General features: G+C 45.4%; 1 protein-coding gene across 2 annotated transcripts in view; it reads right to left on the bottom strand.

Annotated features, from left to right (window-relative positions):
- The window catches only part of STK3 (serine/threonine kinase 3), a 1,017,041-nt gene that overhangs the window by 971,419 nt on the left and 20,145 nt on the right, over positions 1-25,477 (bottom strand). The window contains exon 2 of one of the 2 annotated variants that reach the window (XM_085605191.1): positions 4,245-7,098. The exons of the other annotated variant lie outside the window; for it this stretch is intronic. Within the exon in view, the coding sequence (XP_085461317.1) occupies positions 5,419-7,017 (1,599 nt within the window). The 5' untranslated portion in view covers positions 7,018-7,098 and the 3' untranslated portion in view covers positions 4,245-5,418. Of the gene's footprint in view, positions 1-4,244; positions 7,099-25,477 lie in introns of those variants that run through there. 2 annotated transcript variants of the gene reach the window in all.

Here is a 25,477-nt window from a genome sequence, read left to right as displayed (position 1 = left end):
GATCATGGCCAACTCCCCATATGATCTTAAATATCCCCATCAGTGTCATTTAGTTGGACCACATTGGTTCCCTTCATTCAGCTACCCGATATAAATACTAAAAATGGCGGCTGGTGATTCATGTTCTCGATACCTATGGGTTTAGGCACAGAGAAATGAAGTGCTTCAGCAGTAGTACAAAAACTGCAATACTTAGTGTCAATGAGGGCAGTGCATTAATTTCATTCAGATAACAGTCCTGCATTTGCCTCTAAGGCTTACAGGGATACCTTAGAGTTTGCCCACCTGGTTGCCTCAGCCTTTTCTGTGCCTTGCCTGACAGCCAAGAAAGGTATCTGACCTCCTGCAATGAGGTGTGAACACTCCCAGGAGTCAGAAACAAAGGTCTGCCTGGGAAGGAGTGACACCTCCCTCCATGACCAGACGGCTAGTGAAATGGCACTACTACAACAAACAGGGCCCAATCTGATAGTACAGTATATCGTTAGGAACTTTGTGTATGGGACTGAGAGGTATTATTTTTCTTTCTTCTATACCACTCTCCACCAATTACATTTGCGAGAGTGGTCCCAAATTCACAAGACACCGTAAATAAGTAAAAACCACAACAACCATATCCAAAGTCAACAGTCACTGTGTTCAAAAACAAATTCTTAAAAATACCCTGTGAAATCACAGATGTAGAAAGACCACAATCATATGGTACTCAGTGAAAAAAATGTGAAAAACAAGGTAGCACCTCACGTGAGCAACACCTAAGCGGGCTTTGCTGGTTAAGTATCGCCAGTTATGCCACGTTTATCATCATAGGTTGCTACCCTGTAAAACAAAAAATGTAAAACCAAAAGAAGAGTGCCAGAAAAAATAGTGAACTAGGTGAACATATGTGAAAGCATCACACATTTCAGCCCAGATTAATACTGAGATAAATCCACAGCAACCATACTTTATTCTCAGCTCGTGGATCAATTCAGAATAAAAACGTGCTGTATATTAACAGACCAATTAACGTTGGGCCGACATTTTTCATTGCCTTTCTCTCATGGCAATTTCTTCAGGGCACCAGGACTCCGTCCACCTTATCTGGACACTTGTTGCGAACAATCAGTGACTGGTGTTAGCCAAGGCCACTCGTACCAGCTAAGAACCGCGTCACACAGGCACTGCTTTTTCACAGTGATCCAGTATCTCAAACAGACCCTTGTGTTGTCATAGTTCGCACATTACTTGCGAGAGGAGCTTCGTCTCAGTGAAATGGCACATCAAAGCGGCGAGCTTCAAAGCTTATACCGTCTCTGGTATGCAATCAGGCTTTCTCCCAGAGGAGGAAGGAGCCAACCCCCTGCCCCAGGCACATTTGCACCCAGCCCGGCGGAAAAATTAGATAGGCGGGAGGTGTATACACCCAGAGGATAGCCACACCCCTAAGGTGGGCTAACTGCTCTGTACATCCAAGGAAGGTTTTTGCCATTTTTAAAAGTGGCAAAATAGAGGGTTCTTGGTACAAAAGGTGACACCCCTCAGATGTGGTGACCTCGGGCGGATTAGCCGCTGGGTCTAGTAGCTCATTGGCTACTTGCAAACACTAAATCTAGGATTTAAGGAGCACCCCTGGCACCAGAACCTTAGATCTGATTTGACTTGCAACCAACAACAAAAAAAAGAGACCAGCGTCTGTGACGCGAGGACCTTCACAAAGCAAAGGCACAAAAAAAAAAAACACCTGTGGCAACCACCCTGCAACTGCACGACTGACTCATCCCGGACGAGAGAAACCCCTCTGAGAGCCACAGGCAACTCCAAAACTCCTTTGGACTAGAGGTCCTACGAGTTCCATGCAGCGGCAAGATCTGCACGCTCCCGGAACCAAAGAATCACGGGCCATTGGGCCCACCGAGAGATCACCCAAAAGTAAATGGTCTAGTGCATTGTGAAAAACTTAGTGCTGACCTCCAGAAAGTTTCAGGTGACTACTGTTTTCCCCGGACTTCAGGACCTCAAAGTAACCCAACGCTGTGTTTGCTGCGGCCATGGCTTGTTGGTGGCCAGTCCAGCTACTACTACCTTTACCCAATGCTGCACCTTGAGGGAACTTCGTAACACCTTTAACCCGACATCTCAGTTGCTCCGCTGTCAATTTTGGCATCAGTTTACTCCCCAGCACCATCTGAACAGTCAAACAAGCTCCCCACGGCTCCCACTTCAGCACCAGGGATAGCCAACACCATTTGGCACCCGGGTCCTAGGAGGCAGGTAAAATTCAACTGACTGTCGTGGCCTGGTGCTGGGACCCACATCACCTTATAACCCCCCCCCCCAGTGGTTTCCACTGGACTTGACCTGCAAGTGACTGATTGTCATTAGTGCTTTTCTTAATTGACCGCAATGATAAAGCTCTGCAGTAGTGAATTGCACCGATTTAGTTTTCCTTCTAAAATCCATAACTTTGGTTATACTCATCCGATCGGGTTCGATTTGGTGTCTAAATTTATATGGAAATCTGCTCACTTTTTATAAATTGGTGGAGGATTTCTTTCAAGTCATGGCAATTACTTATTGCCCATGTTGGTACTCTGAAATGCTCAACACATGTTCCTCTTGTAAATCCTGACTGCTCTATGCCACACAACCGTAACTGATCTTGGGATGTATTAGTAGGGATCCAAAAGACCTATTTGGAGTATTGTGAGAATATTGCATAGTGAAGCCTCGCTACATAATACTCCACTTTCCGACATTAAAGTGCCTTTTCAACATAACATAGTAGCATGAATTTGGCTCTCTTACGTACTGGAAGTCAATTAAGTGAATTCAAGCAGGCGGAGGCCGAACTTCTTAGCCTACTATTAAAGAGAAGTTTGGCTGCTGCATTTTGAATGGATTGCAGGCGTGTGAATAAGTAGTGGGCCATTCCCAGGTAGAGATCATTTCTGTAATCCAACCTACTCATAATTACAGCTTGAGTGCCTATCCTTCTCCATTCTACCGAACTTCATGCAAAAAGTTTGCTCAGCATGTGAAGAAGACCAACACATTTTCCACAGATTGCACTTACCTGGTCCTGCATTGAGAGAGTATTATCGATTAAGAATCTAAGATTCTGGACTACTCGCTTAGCTTCTGGAGCAGGACATAAGAACGAAGGCCACCAAGAGTCATTCTTAACTTTACGAATCCCTCCAAAGAACAGGATCTCGGTCTTCTCAGCATTTAGTTTCAGACAGTATGACTGTATCCACAAGGCAACTTCTGAGAGACATCCCATAAGTCTCGTGTCTCCCTGCTTCTCTCATCGATAGAGATAAGCGTAAGAGAGAATCTCAAAGCTCCAGGCCTTGACAATACCCGCAAAAAGATGAAACATAATTCTTCAACAAGGTGGGGCTAAGTGTTGAATCCTGTTGAACCCCACAGTTGGACAACTGGGGGATGGACCTGAACGGGGCCAGTTGTACTGATTGTGATCTGTTGTTCGGGAAAGATCCAAACCATTGCAAAGTTTCAGAATGTAGGCCAATTTCGTCCAGCTTCTGCATTAATAATCTATGGGAGATCGCATCAAAGGCTGAAGACAAATCCAACTGGCTAAGGGCAGCAGCCTGGAAAAGCGCCCCATATCAGATTATAGGGCCCACTGAGACATTTCAATTGTCTTATGTGATACAAGTTTCAATGAATTATGTTCAGATGATTGGGACATTGAGACTGGTAAAAGAATGATGTTTGACTTATAGGCATATGCTACTTTGAATAATGAAGATCCTTATTTGAATTCAGCAAGTTACAAAGAAATGTACTGTTATCACCACCATGTATATTATTTCATTCACAGGACTGGCTATCCTAGAGAAATTCACAATTACCCACAGTGGGATCATTGTGAGGCACCGCCTCCAGATAGTCATTTTAATTTCTTAAAGAAATTCCATTACTTTCAGAGTGCTGAGAGATCGCACCCTTCCTTCGTCCTTCTATTTTACACAGAAGCCACAGCAGCTCCCCAAAAACCTAATCACTACCAACAAGCTGATTTACTCCACTGAGTTTAGTCAAAACCTAGCTATGCAAGGATATGAGTACTGGAAAGCAAATGTAGACGGAAAAAGAATTTGGAGAGGTTGGAGGCAAGGAAGCCTTATTTCAAGCATACATAATACAGAAAGAAATGATCCTTCTAAACAAAACTATTCAGCAGACTAATTATCTGGGATTCAGAACAATGAAGAATTGAAAGAAACCTTCTATTCCAAAGGTCAATCTGACCATGTTTAGTAATTGGCAATTTCAAATGCATATGTCTGAAATGGACATAAATGATATGATATAAAATGGAACTTACAATTCATCTCAATTTCCTGTTGAAATCCTTATGATTCAGATTTGTTTTCAATAATTCTTTTTGAGGTTTTTTAAAATTACTTTTGTGTGAGGATCAGGTTACATCATGCCTTGTGCAATATAAGATATACAAAGACCAGCTTGCCATCAGTACATAACAATGGTAAAAAGAACCAGTGGCTGTATGCAAACATTTGATGAGCAGGCTTAGATCAATAAACATAGTCAAAGAGGCGCATAGTCCACAGAGATGGCCTTATGATTCTGATACTTGCATGCAGCATTTCCTTTCCAATACTCCTGGACCTAAAAGTAATCATCCTGACCCATGGTACAATACACAAACACCTATAGAAGTTATCACATATTGTGTAGGTAAGTTATGCTAGCCATGGCTAGAACATTTTAGTCTTTCAGATATAAAGGAAATTTCCTCCTTAATTTGATAAAACATGGATTTTTCTGATTCTCTTCGGTGTCCTAAAGGAAATTAAAGAGGTCTTACCATAGGAATATATGCAATTTAGAATGAATTAAATAAATATTCTTTTTGAAAACAAAACCAGCTTTATTTCAATAGCACAATAAAACCTACACAAAACATTGTGAAATTGTGCCCTTAGGGCAGGAGAGGTTAGCGGTTAGTGTTTTCTCCTCAACATGGAGGCCACCACTCCTTCAAATCCAAATGGTCAATAAGGGATATTAGGGGAGTTCCCTACCAAACAAATGACCCTCACAAGGCTGGCTAGCTGGGGCAGTCAGTCACATCCATAGTACCAGTGCTCTAGCCAGTTGGCTTTTCTTCAGCATAAGGCTGCTCTGACGGCACCCTATTTCTGTATGGGTTGTTGAGACTTTTAGGAAAGAATGACTAGGTGCTCTTTGCGGTGTACCCTCCTTGTATCTTGCCAAAGAATCTACTTCTAGAGATTTTTAGGGCCAACTGTTTCTCATCCACTGCTGTTTGTTGGTGTAGACCCTCCTTCTCAGTGCTGAAGAGTAGCAGGCCTGATCATTTTTTGCACTGTCCCACAGTGGACCCTAGCCCTAGGGCTCATATATTTATCTGAATGTTCTTTAGCGACTGATGATACCAATATCATAGCGCTCAATGAAGTTCTGGAGTTCCTGCACGCACTGCTTGCTAAGTTCACGCAGGGTCTTTCTCAAAGCAGATACCACCGTCTGCTCAATTGAAGGCTCTCGCTCCAATAACATCGCTGCCACCAAGAAAAAAGTCCGGCAGTTCTGCTCGTATTCGCGCTCAATTTCTTCTTTTTTTCTTAAAATTGCAGCAGTTCTCACATCTGGTGTGTTCTCAGCCACTTCTTGTGCCACAGTAATGAGCAAATCTTGAAGGTCAGTCCTGTTATTTGCTTTAATATTGGCCTTGGTCTGAAGGGAAGTGTCAGTCTTGTCTCTTACAGGAATGCTAGTTCGTGACGAGATGCTATCCGAACCTGCATTCTTTCTTGCAGATGTGTCTGCCGTGTGAGAGGATCGATCACAGTGTGCAATTGAGGCTCTATCTAGCTTCTCCAAGGACGTTCTTTCTCTATTGATAGATGCCCAGTCCTGCTTTCCGAGAGATGTATTTTTTTCCCTACTACTAGCAGCCCGGTCTGACCTTCCCATGGATTCTCTATTGCTTGCAGTTCTCTCAGACTTCCCCAGGGACGTTCCTTTTTCCGTACTGCTGAAAGTCCTGCCTGACTTTCCCCTTTCACCAACACTGACAATCCTTTCAGGCTTCCCGAGGTTAATGTTCTTTTCCTTAAGGCTGCCAGTCGATGTGCTTGTGGCACTATCTGGTATTTCCACTGTGGCTCCCTTTCTCCCCATACTGATTAGGCTATCCAACTCATCAAAGGGAGACCTTATCACCTCCTCACTAGGGGTACAATTTGAGTTCTCAAGGATCAGCCTTTTCTCACCTTTGCTGGAAGTGCTATCCAGCTTTTCAATAGACACCACCTTCCTTTTCATAATGGGGGTTTGATCTACCCTGTCAAGAGGAAAGTCCCCCTCCAAGCTGATGGGACTAGCTGGTGTTTCTTGGGATGACTGAATTGCAGTATTTTTTGATGTGCGGTCTTTCTCATCAGCATATTGCTCTTTTGTGCCCGCTTTAATGGCGCTGTCCATCTTCCCAGGTAGTGCTTTATTTTCTCCGACATTCGACTCCACAGATGCTTTTTCATCCTGCTCTTTGTCGCCAATAGACACAGGAACCAAGTGTCTCGCAGGTTTAGGGCTACAGTAGTGCGATATAAAGTGAGACAAATCACTCCCTTCAGCGCAACCATTCTTGACCTGGTCTCCTCCTTCCTTGTTCTGATTCTCCTCCTGGCCAACTGGATAACTGACAGTGGGGTAGCCACTCCAGTTGACCTCCGGTGGTGGTACTCCAATTGGAGGGCAGTTCACTCCAGGCTGTGGGCCTACATTGGGAATCCAACCGCTTTGGAACTGTGGGGTGGGGACTTGCGGGCATGTGTATCCCCATTGTGCAGGGCTGGGCCAACCCTGTGTCCAACCACTGCCAGCCTCGTATGCCTGATGATTGCTCGAGTAATTAGCGCGGGCTGCTGTCCGAGGATCCCTGGGGTGTGGTCTGCTCCCATCCTGAGGGAATACGCTGCTACTCCAATTGCCTCCTCCAGTATGTGGGAACATTGTGTTGCGGGGTGCAGAGCCTTCTTAACATGCGTTTATACCACTCCTTCATTCTCCAGCCACATCAGATGTCTCCGGTCACTATAAATATTAAGAGAAAGAAGCTGCAGAAGGAATTCGACAAATAGATCAAGAAAACAAGAAAACAGTTTTTAAAGTTATAGCCAATGGAATGCGCACGCTTCTAAAAGAGTGTACATATTAAACCACATTTTCTCTTCAGCCTTAGACCTCCTGAAAGGAGACTTCAATTCATTACAACACAGGCAGGCTCAGTTAAGAGCAATTACACAACTAAATATTACAAACACTTAGATCAAGTTTAGTGCCTTGGCAACTTCTCAAAGAAACAGCCCTGTTTGAACCATATAATTTGACGCTCACTCAAAAAAATATGGCCAAGAAAGAATCTCCTTACACCCCATTAAGTATAGAACAAGTTGAAGATGCACCATTTACAGTCAGTGACACGCCACCTATTATCTGGTAAATACACAGTACAATTTCGTTGAACCTTTACAATCTTTTATTTTCAGGACTGTCAAAAAAAAAATCCATTGGCTGGTATGAAGCTATGCACAATTCACAATTGTTCCATTCATTGAAGTTTCCTTTCTTCCACACCTGTTAAAATACAAATTAAGGCAACACTGTGTATATCGGTACAGCAAATTGTAGAAATCCTCTTGGACACTTCCTTCTGTGTGACACCATATCAATGCACGGAATGTGTAGCATTTTGATATCAGGCTTAAGATGTGTTTTATCTGTTCCCCCCCATTGCATCCATTCCCACATATCATGAACTTCTGAATAACGGATTGCATTTATTTTGAGCTTTTACTCGCTATAGGTTAGAACCCGCTAGTCATATCTGATAACAGTTTTAGAAACAATACAGTGCTGTGGAAGGATCTTGCATCCTCCACCTAGAAATATCATTAGGAACATCCCTTGGCCTGGTATAAGCATAAAATCTATGCGTTTTGACTATTTAAACAAGATATTGTCTGTTCTATTGGAAAAAGAAGTTCCTTTGACTTCAGAGGTTTATGTTTATAATCGGCAGATAGCCAGAACTGCTTCAGAAACTGGATGCTGTTACACACAATCCCCAATGAATTTTGTAAATATTGTACAAATGATATTTAATTCAGCTGTGACAACTGGGGTTGTGCATCTTTTTAAGAACATTAGATCTGGTCTGACTGCTGTTTCCATCGTACAGATGCGGCATGTCTTCGCTGCTCTCCACTTCATGCTGATCTTTTTCATATGTTATGGAGCCGCCCATTGTTTCATCAGTATTGGCAGGGTGAGGTCTCTCACCTATCTGCTTGTTTTAGAGATCTATGGCTTAGAACAGCCAAACGTCTTATCGCCAAGAGATGGACAGCACGTGAACCTCCCACCCTTCCAGCTTGGATGTCTTCCTTGACCATATGGGCCAGGGCAGAAGGGGTGACCCCGCACGGGGAGGACACCTTGGGACCCTGTAAGTACCCCATAGCCGATAGTTGGGACACCATTCGACTGACTTTCAGGAGATCTCCCACACCACTACTGACTCATCCGAGTGATGAGCCCTGGGGTGTTAGGATGCAGGACCCACCCCAGATTCCACAACCCTTAATGTGCCTCCCCTAACAGGTTTGTTCCTCAACCAAGTGACTTAACACGCGCTTTTCTTCCTATGTGATGTAGAGATACCTATTGTGGTTCTCTTTGGGCAAACGCATCCCCAATCAGGTGTAAAGTGTTGTGATATGGGGGGGGGTAGAGGGGGGGGGGGGGGTTGAAATGGATTAACGCGTTCTGAGTTGTTTTCTTTTCATTCCAGTTTCCGATCGTTTTATTACCGAAATTAAGATGTTTCTCTACTTTCCTTTTACACTTTCTTGCAGTTTTTCTCCTTTAACAATGTATTGCCGAGTCATGCTTTACCTTTATCGTGAAGAACAATGTATTGACATACATCATATATGTACTGTCTTCTATTCTCTCCTGCACATCCCAAAACATAGGGTAGTAACTATCCATATATGTTACTCTGTAATAACTTTCTAATCCACTTACTTGTCAAACACCAATTGTCTAAATGATGTTGTTACATTTGCTTGCAACTGCTATTGTTTTTGTACTTTAAAAATTGAAACCCAATAAACTGATTCAAACAAACATTGGATCTGGTCTGGTGACTTGAACTAAAGCAGTATTTGGACTGGTTCTGTCATTTTATCATTCTCTGTTATCCAGCCTTTTTTGAGGATTTCCAATCATCATACTGCTAATTGGCCGTGGTATCATCCTCTCTGTCCTGGTCCAACAGGGAAATCAACAACATCAAGTACACGTACCCATTCTGTTTGGAAGGAGTGGGATTGTAAGATCTTGCAAATGTTCACAGACCAAGCTCTCATACATGCTACAGGCATATTCATCATAAAAAATGTATGTGATAATAACGATTAAATGGCAGTAAAATATGGTTAAAAAAAAAGAAGTACACATACCCAACAGAGCAAAGCTGCAGAGAGACTCTAGCATGCTACATAGGACATGCTTGCCTATCTGGACTGGATGTTCACCTTTTGCAAAATGGATGCTAAACAAGTAATACCTGTGTTCTGGTGCATAAACTGTCTGACTGAAATCATCTTAGACTTGTATCTGGAACAGACCCCAGTGGTGTATCTTGATATGGAAACAATCAATCATTAAACCCTTACATGAGCACCCGAAACAATGCAGAGCAATGCATCTGTCCGTGCAACAAGATGCTACCTATGACACAGCAATATAACCGGTGGCACTTTTCAACGCAGCTCTTGATGAATGGGTTGACTCGCTGTTATCTTTCGAGCAGCAACTACCATTGACTGCCCAAGAAGAGCAGCTAATTGCTGATCCATCAAACACACAGATTGTAAACTATGACCATGCTCTGTATGGTTTTTGTAAAGATCACATGTATGCTGCGTGTGCATCCGATGATATCAACATGTCCTCTGCTGAGAATTGAACTAAACAAGTAAGGGCTGAACCTGGCCCTCTTTGCAGGGTTATCCCCAAGCTGTTTCTTTCCTTTGCCTATTTCTGTGACCTTCTTTTTTTGGCTTTAAGACTCTGGGCACTTTACCAATGCTAATCAATGCTGAAGCGCATATGCTCTCTCCTCTAAAATGTAGTGGTATTTGGTTTCTCCAGAATTGGCATATTGATTTTACTAGTAAATCCCTATTACAGTGCCCTGTGTGTGTCCAGGGCCTGTAAATCAAATGCTCCTAGTAGCCCTTCAAACCTGTCCGAGGCCAGCCATTGAAGAGCCTGTGTGTGCAGTATTAAACTGCCATTTCGGTCTGGCAAGTTCAACTACTTGCCAGGCCCAAACCAATCCTTTTATTACATGTAATGAACCCCTAAGGTAGACCCCAGGTAGACCCATGGGCAGGGTGCATTGTATTAAAAAAGGTATGTCAAGTGCTTTTAAGTTTTACATGTCCTGGTAGTGAAAAACTGCTATATCTGTTTTTCACTACAGCAAGGCCTATAGGTTAGCATTTGAGCTGTCTTTGACATCTTACAAATGTATCTTCCAATTGGGAGCAGATTGAAAATTAGAGTTTGGAGTCTCTGTACTCACAATTTAAAAACACATCTTTTAGTTAAGTTGGTTTTTAAATTACAGGTGTGAAAATGCCACTTCTAGAAAGTTACAAAACCAAAAGGGGATGATGGACGGAGTGTTGAACATTGCAAGCACTCACCCCCAATCAACTGATCTGGATTTAATCCATCATCACTCTTTAGCTCACTCCGCCACCCCAGTTCAGACATGGCCATATGCAAATCAGTCTGACCCTGTGCCTCATGGGAACAGTCCAGCCCGAACTGCCAAGCCATGTCTTCCCTGGACCGGTAACTCTGTGAGAAGTCAATCCTCCAGCGGTGACGCTTCTGCTAGCTGTGTGCCTGGTGGGATTGCGGCCATGAGGGCGTGTCTGATCTGTAGGCATCGATATTTTTCAGTATTCTCTAGCCCATATTCAGCCTGCAAGTGAGCAAACGTGACTACTTCTTTTTTCCTCCACAGATCCCCGACTCGCGAGATCCCTAACAAGTCCCATTGGCGAAACCCCTTAGTATTGCGTAGCATACCAAGTCGTTTTGTGTCCCATAGTGGCGTCGCCTGTGTAATCTTTCCCTCCCATCCTAACGCACGTTGAACCTCAAACCAGATTTTTACTGTATGGGCCGTTGGGCCCGTAAGATTATGCCTTCTAACCTTGTTGTATAGTGCACCCATAATTCCAACAGTGTCTAGTAAATGTCTATCCATGCGATAGGCCGGGTCGTCACCGGGAACATGCAGCCACTGGTTCACCACCGTGAGATGCGAGGCCCAGTAGTATGTCTTGATATTGGGGAGAGCAATACCCCCATCGTACCAGCTCCGATTTAATTTATGGAGTGCTATCCTCGGCGCTTTCCCATCCCACAGCAGACTGGTCACTTCTGTGTTTATTGTTGTGAGGTACGCTGGGGATACCGGGAAGGGCGTGTTCTGCAGTGCATATAGGAACCTGGGGAGCGCCATCATTTTAAAAAGAGCCGCCCTTCCCAGTAGTGTCAGCGGTAAGGAGCGCCAGTGCTTGACGTCTCTGCGGAACCGTATTAGGGGCTGTGTAAGATTTTCAGCAATGAATTCCGATCTATCAGGTGTTATGTATATCCCTAGGTATTTAAATCCATTTTCCGCTATCTGTATTTTACATCCCCTCGGGAGCCGCGGTGGGGAGCCCCGCAGCACATAAAGGTGTGACTTTGCCCAGTTAATAGTATAACCAGAGACCCGCCCATACGACATACATATGTCTAGGAGACTATTAATTGAGCACGCTGGGGATGCCAGGTACAGTAATATGTCATCCGCATATAGGGAGATGCAATCCTCCCATCCCATTGCCCACCTCAGGCCACAGACCAGCGCGAACAGAAGTGGCGAGAGGGGGCAGCCCTGTCTTGTTCCCCTCCCCAGCGGGACGTCGGTTGATATATGGCCATTTACTGCCACCCGCGCCAACGGTCGCGTGTACAATAGATGGATCCAGGCACAGATCTTGGGCCCAAATCCAAGGGGCCGTAAAACTGCAAACAGGAAGGGCCACTCTACCAAGTCAAACGCCATTCTGGCATCAAGAGACAGAATGACGGCATCCTCCTCTATATAGTGGACCGGCGTGCGACGACCCCATGGAGTCGTCGCAGATTAAGGGCGGTATTGCGATTCGGTATAAACCCAGACTGATCCGGGTGTACCACTGTTGCTAGGTGCACCGTCGCCAATATCTTGGCTTCGGCATTAATCAAGGATATCGGTCTGTAGGATTTGCATTCGTACTGCGGATTATTTGGTTTGTGAATAGCCACTATAGTGGCCAATCTCCGATCTCTGGGGAGGATATCCTTCTCTAAGCTGCCATTGTACATATGCAGCAAGTGAGGCACAAGCGGCGTTGCTGCTTTTTTATATAATTCCACCGGGATCCCGTTCGGTCCCAGTGCCTTCCCGGTGAGTGCGGCTATCGCAAACGTTAACTCTTCAGGCTCTAGGTCTTTCTCGAGGGCCTCAACCGCAGATGGGGCCAGTACGGGCATTTTTATGTCTTTGAGAAATTCTAGATTGTTCTCGATTGTGGCCGTGACCTCTTGGGTATATATCTTTCTATAGTGCTCCACAAGGGCCCCAGCAATCTGCTGGGGCTCCGCAGTTAAGCTACCATCTTCTAATTGGATTTGCGCCACCCATCTAGTAGCCCGCTCCCTCTGTTCCAGCCAAGCCAATAGCCTACCCGCCTTGTCGCCTAGTTCATAAATAATATGTTGTGTTTTGAGGTGCCTATTTTTCGCCATCTCCCACATATATGACTTGTATTCTTGTTGCGCCATGTGTACCCTACGCGTCGTATTTCCATCTGTATGTAACACATGATCTGCTTCCGCCAGGGAAACCTGCAGCTCAAGACCCTCTATTTCCTTCTTCTGGGACCGTTTATGGTTCTTCACTATAGAAATAGCCTGTCCCCTAAGGACTGTTTTATATGCTTCCCACAATGTCGTCGGGATGTCACAGAGTGTTCATTTTCAGCAAAATAATTCTTAGTTGTCGCCAGGAGGGCTTTACTGATTTTACGTTTTTTTAAGTATCCTGGATAGAGTAGAAATAGCCTATTTTTCTTCAGTGTGAAGGTTGCGTAGGCAACAAGCACTGGAGAATGGTCAGATATACCCCTGGGCAAGTGCGTTACCTATGTCACCCCTATGAGCCCTGTCGCCAATGTAAAGATAAGGTCTAGTCTGGAGAGGCTGTTGTGCGCCCCAAAGTGGAATGTATATTGCTGCTCTGTCGGGTGTAAAGTTCTCCATACATCGATTAAGCCCAAGGCCTCAATGAATTCGTGTAACTTAGGATTAGTAGTGCTGTGTTCTCTAGGGGGCAATCTATCTAACGACGCATCCATCGTCGCGCTGAAATCACCTCCCATTATTAATTCTCTGTCCGGAAGTGACAAGAGGAATTCCCCCAAGTCCTGAAATGCCGTCTTATGTAGAACCAGGGGGGATATATATACTGATACCAGGTTGTAGGTCTTTCCCTCCCACTGGCAGGTCATTGCAGCAAATCGCCCCTGTTCGTCTTTCCGAGTCAGTAACTATCAGTGGGAAGCGTTTATTGATTAGTATACCCACTCCCCGTGACCCTGACGTAAAGTCGGAATGTACCACCATTTTGAAGCCCCATCTATCTAGGGCTCTACAGGCCGACCCTGTCAGGTGGGACTCTTGGAGAAGTGCCACAGCCAGCCCTTTGCGCTTTAAATATTGCAGCGCCAGTCCCCGCTTTATTTTGTCTCCCAAGCCATTTACATTCCAGGACAACACTTTGAAAGTGGGGGGGTGGGGGGGGGGGGGGGTCAGGTGTCCAAGGAGTCGCCGTCTTGAGCCCAAGGACATCAGTGGGGGCGTATACTTGTGGCTTATCTGTCATCTATGTCAGTGCGGTGTTGTGCAGCATGTGTATTTCCCATCACAGCAATGCCATATCTGTCATCTATCAATATACTGTGTATGATAACCTGAAACTGAGCTTCTCATGAACTGAATGAACTTTACCCCTCCCCCCACCCCTCTCCCTGCATCACGGACTTAAAACTACCCGCCACCCCAACTCAGCAGAGTGCTTAATCCCCATAACTGTATACTTGCGTAGGGGGGGGGGGGGGGGGAAGAGTCACTCCTCGTCCTCAGCTCCCTCCCCGAATATCCCATAGTTCAGTGCGAGAAGTCTATAATGTATAGTATTTCGGCCCAGTTTTCAAATTTTCTAGCTGAAATGCCCGCCGTGTCGCTGATCGGAGCCTATGGCTGTGTCAGGGTTCGACATCCCCGAGTCAGGCTGAGTTCTGCTGTGATCCCTCCGCCGCTTCCAGTCCATCTTCCCCTGGCGGTGTCGGTGTCCGGGAGTGGAATCCAGGCCTGATTCTCGGTCGCTTTGCGTCTTTCGCTGGTCGCCAGCCTTCCAGCCAATCCAAGGCCTCTGCCGGCGTGGTAAAGAACCAAGTCTTTCATTCCGCCTCAACTCTCAACTTTGCCGGGTATAGCATTGCATATTTGAGGGCACGGTTGCGGAGTTCTCTTTTTACATCCATGAAGTCCCGTCTCTGTTTAGTCAATGCGACTGTATAATCCGGGTATAACGCTACAGTGCCGCTGTCTACTCGAATTGGAGGAGCTACTCTTGCAGCCTGCAGGATTGTGTCCCTGTCTTGGTAGTTGAATATACGTGCCAGGATGGGTCTGGGGGGGGGCCCCGGTCGGGGCCTTCCTCCAGGAACTCGGTGTGCCCTTTCCACCAAGAAGAAGCTGGACAACCCACGCGGCTGTAGCTGGTCCGTAATCAGTGTTTCGACAAAGAGGTCCAGTGCCGGTCCCCTCACACTCTCCGGTACCCCGACCAGGCGTATATTGTTCCTTCTAGATCTCCCCTCCTGATCATCAAGCTTAGCAATGAGCTGCTTTTGCGTGACTTCCAGTGTCTGTATTTTTTTCTTTAACACTACCGCATCCTTGGCGAGATTCTCCGCAGTCGTTTCGACCTCCTTTAGCCTTGTACTCATTTTGGATAGGTCTGCACGTACCAGTGTGTTGTCGGTCGAGATTGTCCCAATGGACGTTTGCATCTGGGTCAGCGCGGCCATCACATCTTGAAGAGTCACTTCCTTTTGTTTTTCAGGCGCTAGGCCAGGGTCATCAGTCACCGGTGGAGGCTGCGAGTCCGCCTGCTCCCTGCGGTATGCATATTTATCCAATTTTGTGTGGGGCACCGTACGTTGGCCCTTGCCTCCCATGGCGTTCGGGACGGGCACCACCGTGGATAATTTAAATCAGGGGGGGCACACCGAGAGATAGGGCCGGCAGTCGTCGCCGCCTGCCATGGGGCAACGCCCACGTCCGGCCTGTCGGTTTTACCAGCCCCAGCGGCTTGGCCCCCTCTGCAGCTTGAAGTACGCTTTGTTCGGGACTGCTCTATGCGTCCGGGCCACAATCTGGCGCTCCCATCAGCGAACTGACCCACGGGCCACCCAGTCGGAAGTCCGCCCGTCTGCTGTGTCGTCTGGCCAACTTTTAAATGAGGGTCAATGCAGGGATATCTGTGGGGCTATGCAGATAGTGTCTATTGGGGTGTTGTGCCTCGCCGCTGCCCTGGTGCACACGCCAGATCCACTCCTTCACACTCCAGCGCGTGGGGTAGGCTAAGGGCCCAAAGCGTGCCTGTAGTCCTCGGGCCGCCCGTTCAGCGCAGGCCGAGCGCTCACCTTAATCTCCGCAGACTTCGAGCCTCAGTGTGTGGCGCGGTTTAGCTGCCTCCTCCTCGAGGCCGAAGAGACTTCTCACTGCCCCAGGGCAGCCGGGCCGCTGGTGAGGCTCCTACGTCCAAGGACCATCCATGACTCCCAGGTCCAGCGTCTGTCCCCCAGGCGCCTTCCAGCAGAGATCGGCCAGTGCGCTTATAATGGACAGTCGAATTTCACCCCGAGCGAGTACCTCTGAGCCCCTCCGCCTTTGCCGGCCTCCTACGTTTCAGAAGGGAGCAGTCGTCAGGGCGTGGGCGCGGGCTGGAGGTCTTTCCTCTCCCGTCTTCGGCGCTTGACGTACCCGAGGCCACGGCCTCACCTTCCACTACAGGCCTCAAACGCCCCGCTCTGTCTCGTCCTCCAGCCGACGCCGCCACCGGGCCAACATCGTATCCGATCAGTTCATAGAACTGCCTGGGTCGTGGCGATTGTTCGCACTGCAGTTTCGTGCAGGATGTATGACAGGATCAATGCGGGAAGAAGCTTCGGACGCGGAGCTGTCCTAGGCTGCCGCCATCTTCGTGGGCTGCTGGCCACGCCCCCCCTTTATTACATATGTTCTATCTTATGTTATATTTATATATTTAACATATTAAACGAGCTTTTTATGTTACATTTAAGTGTAGATTTTATTTTAAATATCTTAGCTCCTATTTATTTGAGATAATGGATTTCCCTACACATTAGATAAATACCCACTGATTAAGATGTGCATCTATGATGTCACATTCAGACGTACAAGCTGGGGATGACGTAAAGCCCCTAAGGCCCAACTTCTTCTTATGTAGGCCTTGACTCCATCCTACCTAATGGAAGTTGCCACCTTCTCACGCTTAAACAATGGAAGTCATGTCTGCCATTAGACGTAGATGCTGTCTGACCGTATCTTTCTAGGAACTGTAAAACTGTCAAGCCATCCAACTGACAACATAGATTCACGCTTGATGCGGTCAAATGTCTACTTTTCATCATGTCCTGGTTAAATGAAAACACATGGAGATATATAACCTAAATAGTGTAGTCTGAATTGAAGTCCTTTTGCCATATATGTTCATAAGGAAATGTCTGGGATGCACACCATCTATGTGAGACATTCCTAAACTTACATCAGAAATTCAAATTTCTGTTAAGATTTTGTATAAGAACTACCACTTTTCATGAGAGGTCCTTCACCGAGATTCTGCCAGAGAGGGTCTCACCTACTGACAGCACACTTCGCAGATGCTACAGCTAGCCTGAAGCTGATAAAGTAGAGTCCCAGAGGAAGACCAACGGACTGCTACCGCAGCATGTTTGCCCTTCGTGGGGAACACCTTCTTCACATCTATGCTGAAAAAGACAGCCTTTGCTGTCAACAAGGTATGCAGTGTGTCTCTTCTCCCTAAGAAACTCTACACCGCAAGTTGCTCTGCCTTACATGCTCTCTTAGAGTAGCGCACAGAAGTAGGCGTTAGTTTTTAGATTACATTTTTAAACATGCTAGAATTTTTTATTTTATTCTTGTTACCTATATATAACATGCCTTCTTGCTGTGTTCATAATATTCTGTGTAGTTGTTTTAGATGTACTGAGAAACAGATTGTTCTGTTGTAATAAATACTTTTTAATTACAAATGTTCATTCTTCTTAGTACATTGTGCGTGATACTGTGAATAACGAAATAATGTTTATTGCTGTTTCCAGAGTGCCCTTGGGAGTTAATAGAAACTCAACCACTAAGAGGTACACTAGGTGAGGGTTTATAAAGATTCTGGATATTCATGCTGATGGAAGCCAAATCAGTGCATTTATTGCGCCGCTAATAAATGAAGGCTGCAGCACAAATTGTCTTCGCTCTCACACTACAATTACTCCCCAAGTGCTTGCCTTTTTTTAATTAGGATTTCTCATTGTGCACCCAGTACACCTGCCGATATGTATTTGGCACCCCAGTGTATTTATGCTCCCTTTCTATGCAATGTTTACGCCATGACATGTTTAAATAATGTTATCATATATCCTCTTGTCTAGCCTATAATTCAATAAATATTTTTTTATCTTTCGGCCAAACATTTGTGGTACAAACTATACAACACATAGCATACGTTTTCTGGATAGCCGCCCATCTATCTTGTCAAATCTTTAAGGTCACATCGTTGATTGATCAACGTTCCTGCGAAGGGGTAACAACTTAAAGAGTGGTTGCACAGCATCCCTTGGTTTGCTGATTTGTATATGTAGCCCTTTCTTACACCGCATGTGCATGAATTTAGGCTAGATAGTTGAGATGCTGCTAATCCATTCACTAGTCATCAAATCTTTCGTTGTCCTTCGGTTTCTTTTCTGGATCCTTCAGCATAAGGCCCTGTTAGCCCCTCTGCAATGTCAGAGTTAAGACAATGAAAATGTTGTTCCTACAGCTCCCTGTTGCTAGTCGCAACAGAAGTAAAACATGTGGTTTGGTTGCGAAACGGGCAGACTAGGTGGCCTGGCTAGCCTTAGTTAAGCATCCATTTTCATACTGGCCAGGTAACTACCGTGGTGCCACTACACAGACATTACAAGGAAAAAAGTGAATTCAATCAAATGGATAGTTTTTTTTAACCAATTGGTTACGAGCAATAAACAGTTTATATAAAGAACAGGTTAAAGAGTTATTTTTTTTTACATATGCTCATGTCAGAACCACGACAGCAGAGCACAGTCTGCTCCAACCGAAGCAGCGCTGAACCACAAGAAGCGAGACCACATGTGCTTTAAGGAGCACTCGGCACACCATAATAACACAACTCCGAGCAAAAAACCTTACGCACAGACCTTCACGTCCCCGCCTTTTCATCTTGGGAGCTGTGTGGCTCAAAACAGCTATTCGAAATATTTTAAGAACCAAATGCAGCTCGGTTAAATCGTATAAATAGCCTGTCAATGGTGGCAGGACCAACTGCCACAGCAGCAGAACGTAAAACGGCCGCCCTTTTTACATGGAGAACAGCGCCTGCATCTCCCACGACCTGCATTCAATGCGATTCTAAGCCATTATAGCGCTGGCTAGACCCAGGGGTATCAGAGCGCTTTAGAGGAATGTGAGGAGGTACAGTATTCAAAAACACATGAACAAAACAAGAGCCAATATAACAAAGAAAGCAGATAAAATACGACAGCTATTTACAAAACAACTATATTAAGCTAACGTGGGTAGTGAGAACTTAGGTTAGGGTGGGTGAGGGTGAAGAGATAAGGAGGGGGAAGAAGAGAGTGGGAGTTAGGGGAGTAGCTGGAGTAGTAAATTAGAGGGAGGTCGTGCGTAGGGCTAGGAGTCATATGTAGATATAGAGAGCAGGGAGGGAGGATAGGGGGAGGAAGAGTAGCGTGAGGGAGGAGCGTTTGGTGGGAGAAAGTGGAGGGGATTGAATTGGAGGGCAGAAGAGGGGGCCATCTAGGGACGTTAGACCTCTAACCCACAGATGTTGCAAGTCTTCACTCCATTTCTAACCTGCCTTCAATAATTCCACTTGTATCACGCACGCTACAACACGCCGACAACTTTCAATCTTTTCCTGTCCCTCGTCTGAGTGAATAATTGCACAACACAAAGGCATGGCGGCGGGAGCTGCAAGGTGCGAGGAGCCGATAACGGGCTCCACTCCTCAACAATGTCTTCCTGAGAGCGTGGCTTAGTTACCAAAGCACGTGCCGAAATAAAAGGGGCCGCCAGGATGAAGACGGGAGATCTGCTCTCCCTCCGCCCAGGTTCCGGGTTATAAAACAATATCTGTGAACTATTCTTCCATGGCACTGCTATAGACTTCATAAATCATACCGGACACCACATCACTACTACGCGCATAACGTTAGGTGTCACAGAGGGAAAGTGTCAAAGGTAGTCCGTCCTCCTTTTCCACAAATAAAGTTACTCACAGATCACAGATGTCTCAGAACATCCATCATCTCAGCAGGCTATTTTGAATATTAAAACTGGACAGCATTACCTTGTTATTGTTCCATGGAAATTCAATTAAGTTCTCTGTTGATGGGTGGGTCGGAGGATCTATTAAAAAGGCGAGTGTACGCAGCACTAAAGCTTAAATTATACAATAGCTGTTGGAACAAGTATCCTAGTTAAATAACCTTCATTACAAAACAGTCAAAGCAAACTGTCAAATGTGAAGAATAAAGTGCATGTTTGGGTGGTGGGCGCGGAGGAAGGAGGCAGCGGGTTGTTCCAGGGTGACCTGGAACATGACCCCCACCCCCCTCCTGCAACTGGACATTCACTAAGTTCAGGCAATAATCACCCAGACAAGATTTAATGTCATGTATGCGTCATTTATTTTTGTTGCTAGTCACTTATATGGAGAGTTTTCTATTCACTGTTTGCTTCACATGTGAGTTAGCAGTAGCATGTTTCAAGTACTCACCTAGTATGGAAGGCCACTCAACGGCTATGATCAACAATTCAAGACTGAGTCTCTATCTGCTCTTGCTCCTCTTTTTAGGACCCGTGATGATACACTGCTAATCCACTTGAGGTAAACACATGTTACCTACAGCTAGAATATCTGTTCTCATTTTTCTCACTACGTCTAGTGAGCATTTCACAGAGTGGGTCAGGACATGGAGAAGCACCTTCCTTCTAGGGCAGCATTAAAGTCAGAAACCAGTTGGCCTTTTCTGACGGTCGGAATATTCCACTTTATTTGTATGCCTACACACTGGAGACAGCAGTAAAAGTTTTAAGTCATCCACTAGGTAGTTTTAGTTCATATACCCCCACCCCATCCCCTTTGTTTTCATCAGCTTTCACCCGCACCAGTAACATCATTAATACACCCATTATTTGAAACCACAAGAGCTCCATTGTTTCTCAGGGTTGTAGCTCACACTAGTAATAGTCTTTACCAATGTGATGAGGAGCCCTCTGATGAACCATGCTAGGTACTTCCTGTTGTTAGATTGCATTCTCATCAAAGTACAAGAGCCCTATATTGTGCTTTAAACGTATATTTTATTAACAAATTCCTAGCGTGAAAGTACATAAAAACCGAAGTGGTGCAATTCAACCAAATCGGAAACATTCCAACACGAGATTTAGTGTGTATCCAACCACGTCAGTCATGTCTTGCCAATGGATCCACAGTCATACAGGAAAGACAGGCTTATTTCTCTCTGGTCCTCATAACTCCCACATGTCCTGCCCAGCAGAGAACCAAGCACGCAAGATGAGTAGCAATGGTGAATTTTTGGACAAATGAGAAACCCATATTGCACAAATTGTTAAGGCTATTTTAAGGCTACGAAAATAGTATAGATTAACCCCTTGTGTGCCACGCCCTTTCCCCGCCCCGTGCCGGGCGTTCCATTAGCGGGCGGGGTTCATGACGAGCTGGACTCGTCATGGGCACAGCGCAACCGCGGCCCATGACGAGTCCAGCTCGTCATGGGCACAGAAGGGGTTAAGCAACAACATCTATACAAAACATTACAGGCATGTTTCAGGAACCCATTAGCCAATGAGCTTCAACCTGTGCACAAAAATATAATGTTTGGTCTGTATGGTACTATTTTTCGGAATAGACACGAAGAGTCTATTGAAGAAAGAAGCCTCACCAGTAATAATACGTACATATTGCCTTGGCAAAATTCTAGTTAGCCAACAGCCCAGCGTGGATATAAACCCAACCATAGGAATAAGTAGATTTTAAGCATTAGCAACTTTATGTCATTAGGGCAGGGGTCACATTCAACAAAATCATGTTCCCTACAACAGGTTTTGCAACAGCACTGGCTGATACTAACCATAGAGCCCCTAAAGAAAATGTGAAACTGTCCAGTTGCACCTGAAAGAAGTGGTCTTTATTTTCACTGACTTTGCCGACAAGTTCTTTACTGGGACTCCGACCACTGGAGTATTTTTAACTCTAATATCAAATAAGCCACATTTTGGAGGATAAACTAATAGGAACACTCTACTTGTGTTATGTCAAAGGGGTTCCAATACTTCGAACACTGATCGATTAACTCTCTCTGACTTCATGAGCCTACAGAAAAAAAAGATTATATATATATATATATATATATATATATATATATAAATAAATAAATAAAATTTCACAGAGACGGGTGAAACCCAAACAGATACAAAATGGCCAAAATCATGGTATTGCTGTTTAAGAATAACAATGTGTTAATAAGGCAGGGTCCTTCAGTAGTACAATCAACCTGAAATCTCTCTTCGACGGCTGGGTGGGCTAAGACTTGAATGCCTGCCTAGACACTAGCTAAAACCTGAGGTGTAAGACCTCAGCATGTTCTAACTACCAAAGAGTTTTATGTTTTATTTTATAATCACATTGATTTGTGAATTTCTGAATGGGAATGTTGAAACGTGCTATCGCTGCAAGGTGTAAGCTCTCAGGAAGATATTGCCAGTGCCCCAGAATCTAATTTTATCTGGGGTAAATTATATCATGCTCAGAAATCAAGTAGCAAACCAAAAGGAGCACATTCTCTAACTAAAGTAGTAAAAGATGTATTCTGTGCTCTACACCGATTTTCTCTTATATCACCACAAGGAAAGACATACGTGGGGATTTGCAAATTCAAGATAAACTGGCAGAACCTGTAGAATCACCTGCCAAGATCTATTTCTGTTCCAGTCACCAAGTCGGTTTCACCGAGTTCAGCCCGGTACATAAGCATGGGCAGTTCTTGAAGATGTCCCTACTTGCTGAAGGTGCAAGTAAGAACCATCCAGACTTACAAACCTATCACATGTGTATGGTTTCATGACAAGAAGTGCCCCGCATTTCTGATGGTAAGGCTCACTCCAAGGATTGATAACTAAAATGGCATTACTTTACATACCAGTAGGCCCCATGCTTCCACTAGAAACACACAGTACATTCACAACAATTTGGTCTGACTATATAAGCTTTTAAAGAAAGAGCAACATAGGAGAATCATGCTTCTATAAAAAAGTTATCTTTGCAGAAAGCCCAAATAGATGTCTTTCTCTTTCTGACTGCACCCAGGGCAAATCTAAGAAGCACACAGTGGCCATAGAAGTTTGGAAGACAATTCTACATTTATTGTGTATGAATCTGGTTGGCCAGTTAGCACTGGAGTTGTTCTAGCTTTACCCACTAAGGATAAGAATTAAAGACAAGTTGATAGAGGTTGGCTGTGCAGTTACTCCAACAAAATGCGTAGATCAGGTAGATAATTCTGCCTGGGAACTTTAAATAACAGAACTAAGTCACGTTCCCCCTAACACTAAATTGTGACAATGTAGCAATAGGCATATCCATTAGAGCCAGGGGCTGAATGTTATAGTTAATTTAGTATTCATGTGAGACCAGAGTTATTCGATTTTCCTGCTGTCCTCTCTTTAATGAGATTATGCTCCCAGGTACCCAAACATATTACACATACTTGAATACTATTATGTACACATACACAATAGGTCTTGTATGGACTTTTTTCAAATAAATGTTATAATATTCCATTTACCGATCCTCAATCCAAAAATCAGAATTCTTTAAGATCATTCTCGTAGTAATTCATTCCTTTAATCATAGTTTAACCAAAGGTTTAGAGGTAGAGTAACAATACTTACCCTTCACATGAGTTTATTTGTTGCTTCATGATATTGAATATATCTAGTATAAAAAGCATCAGGTCTCCCCCAGGACAATTTTTGCTGCACAGGCAATTAATACTCAGCAGCAGCACCCAGTACTGCATGCAATTCTTCATATGGGGCTAGGGAGGCACTTAATCACATGGCTCTATAAAGCGATTCGGGATCTTACTGCCACTACACTAGCCCCGCTGCGGCTGAGGTGGGAAGAGGAAATAAGTCGATCATTCCATGATAAAGAATGGGAGCGGGTGTTAGAGTTCCCGAAGAAGGTATCTAGAAACGCCTGTTTCAAAAACATACAATTTTTGATATTGCACGGCACTTACCTCACCCCAGCTAGGCTTCAGCGCTTTTACCCAGATGTACAGTTAGTATGCCCGAGGTGCCAATTTGTAGACACGACATTTGTACATATGTTCTGGTCATGACCCACACTACTGCCATATTGGCAGACTGTACACGATACATTGCAGGAAGTAACAGGACTCAAAGTCATCGACACTTGGGAAGCCAGTGAGTTGGGGCTCTTTCGTAAGCGTAAAACCCTCAAAGTCCAGGCACGGTTTGTCTCTCTAGCTCTTCTATTGGCAAAAAGGGGGATCGCTATGCACTGTAAAACCTCAAGCGGTCCCCCACCCCAAGCCCCACCCCCCAACGGCTTGGGTGGGAGCAGTTAAGAAATGGGGCTCAGCAAAGGAGGACACAATTAGGAGGGAAGTGGCACAGGGAATACACAAAAAACACATCTCTATGGAATGGTCCATGCTGTTGCACCAACGCCCCTTAGAGTCATGATCAGACAGTACCCCCCCCCAGAACGGAGCACTGAAACAGTACACAACCCCACGGCTAAACAGCATCTCCAACGGCTAAAGCGCCTGCGACAGAACCCCTCCCCCATCCCCTAGCTGATGAAGACACACGACGACGTAGTTTCCTTTGTCCCAAAAGAATAAAGCAGACAAGCCAGGTCGCCCGACCGAATTCCAAGGTTTAACCCCCAGTTAGGCACACATGCCGGTTGATTCTCTCCTTCAACTAACCGGATTTATATCTCACGATATAGCATACTGTTAGGCAGGCACTACAATTTATCAAGACCCACACACTGAAGCAAGATGAGTACGATTCAATTACATTTATTACCCGTTCTTACTTGTGGCACCAGGGTCTCACCCAGGCTAACGTACTGTGACACACGACTATTAAGTCTTGATTAAATGTTGTATCTGTCTGCCTACTTATTGTGAAATAATGAAATGCTAATAACAAATTGTTTAAAAAAATAAAAAATAAAAAAAGCTTATTCAATTCACTTCACACTTTTGTAGTGCTTCTTAAGGAGCCTCTTAATCCTTATACCCATCAACACAATTAAAATACTACAAATTATTGGAGGCGCTAGGTGGCGCACAGCGGAATGGCTGCCTGTGGGTGAAGCTCCCGCAGCCCAGCGACGAAATCCTACAAAAATCCTGCCTGAGCGTCGTAATTTCCTGCCGAAACAGACCTTCGTGAACTGCCCGCCACCGCTGCCCGTGCTCTGCATTACCCTGTGTGACTCGGTGGTGTCGGACTGAGTGGCTGCTGCTGACCGCGCCGGCTGGCGCGGGAATCCTACTGGAGCCGAGACCGGGGTGCTGCCGCTACGTGAGGGCGGCGCTGCACACGTGGACGGAGGGCCTCGCCTCCGGCATCTGGACCGCGGGCGGCTGCCCCGTATCGTGACTGCAGTGGGCTTAGTGTGCCCCGACCGGCGCCCTCACCCGGTGACGAGACGACTGCCGCGACGGCGACTACGCCGAGAACGAGCTGTGGGCACTGGCATTGAGGAGGCGAGCTTCCAGCTGACACGGTGACCGCGGCGGTCGCCTCTCCTGCTCTCTTCGGGACACTGGGGCGGCGCGGCGCTGCTTTGCCCGCC

Source organism: Triturus cristatus, chromosome 5_1 (genome assembly GCF_964204655.1).
Source record: "Triturus cristatus chromosome 5_1, aTriCri1.1, whole genome shotgun sequence".
Classification (NCBI taxonomy): domain Eukaryota; kingdom Metazoa; phylum Chordata; class Amphibia; order Caudata; family Salamandridae; genus Triturus; species Triturus cristatus.
This window is presented reverse-complemented; position numbering and strand designations above follow the sequence as displayed.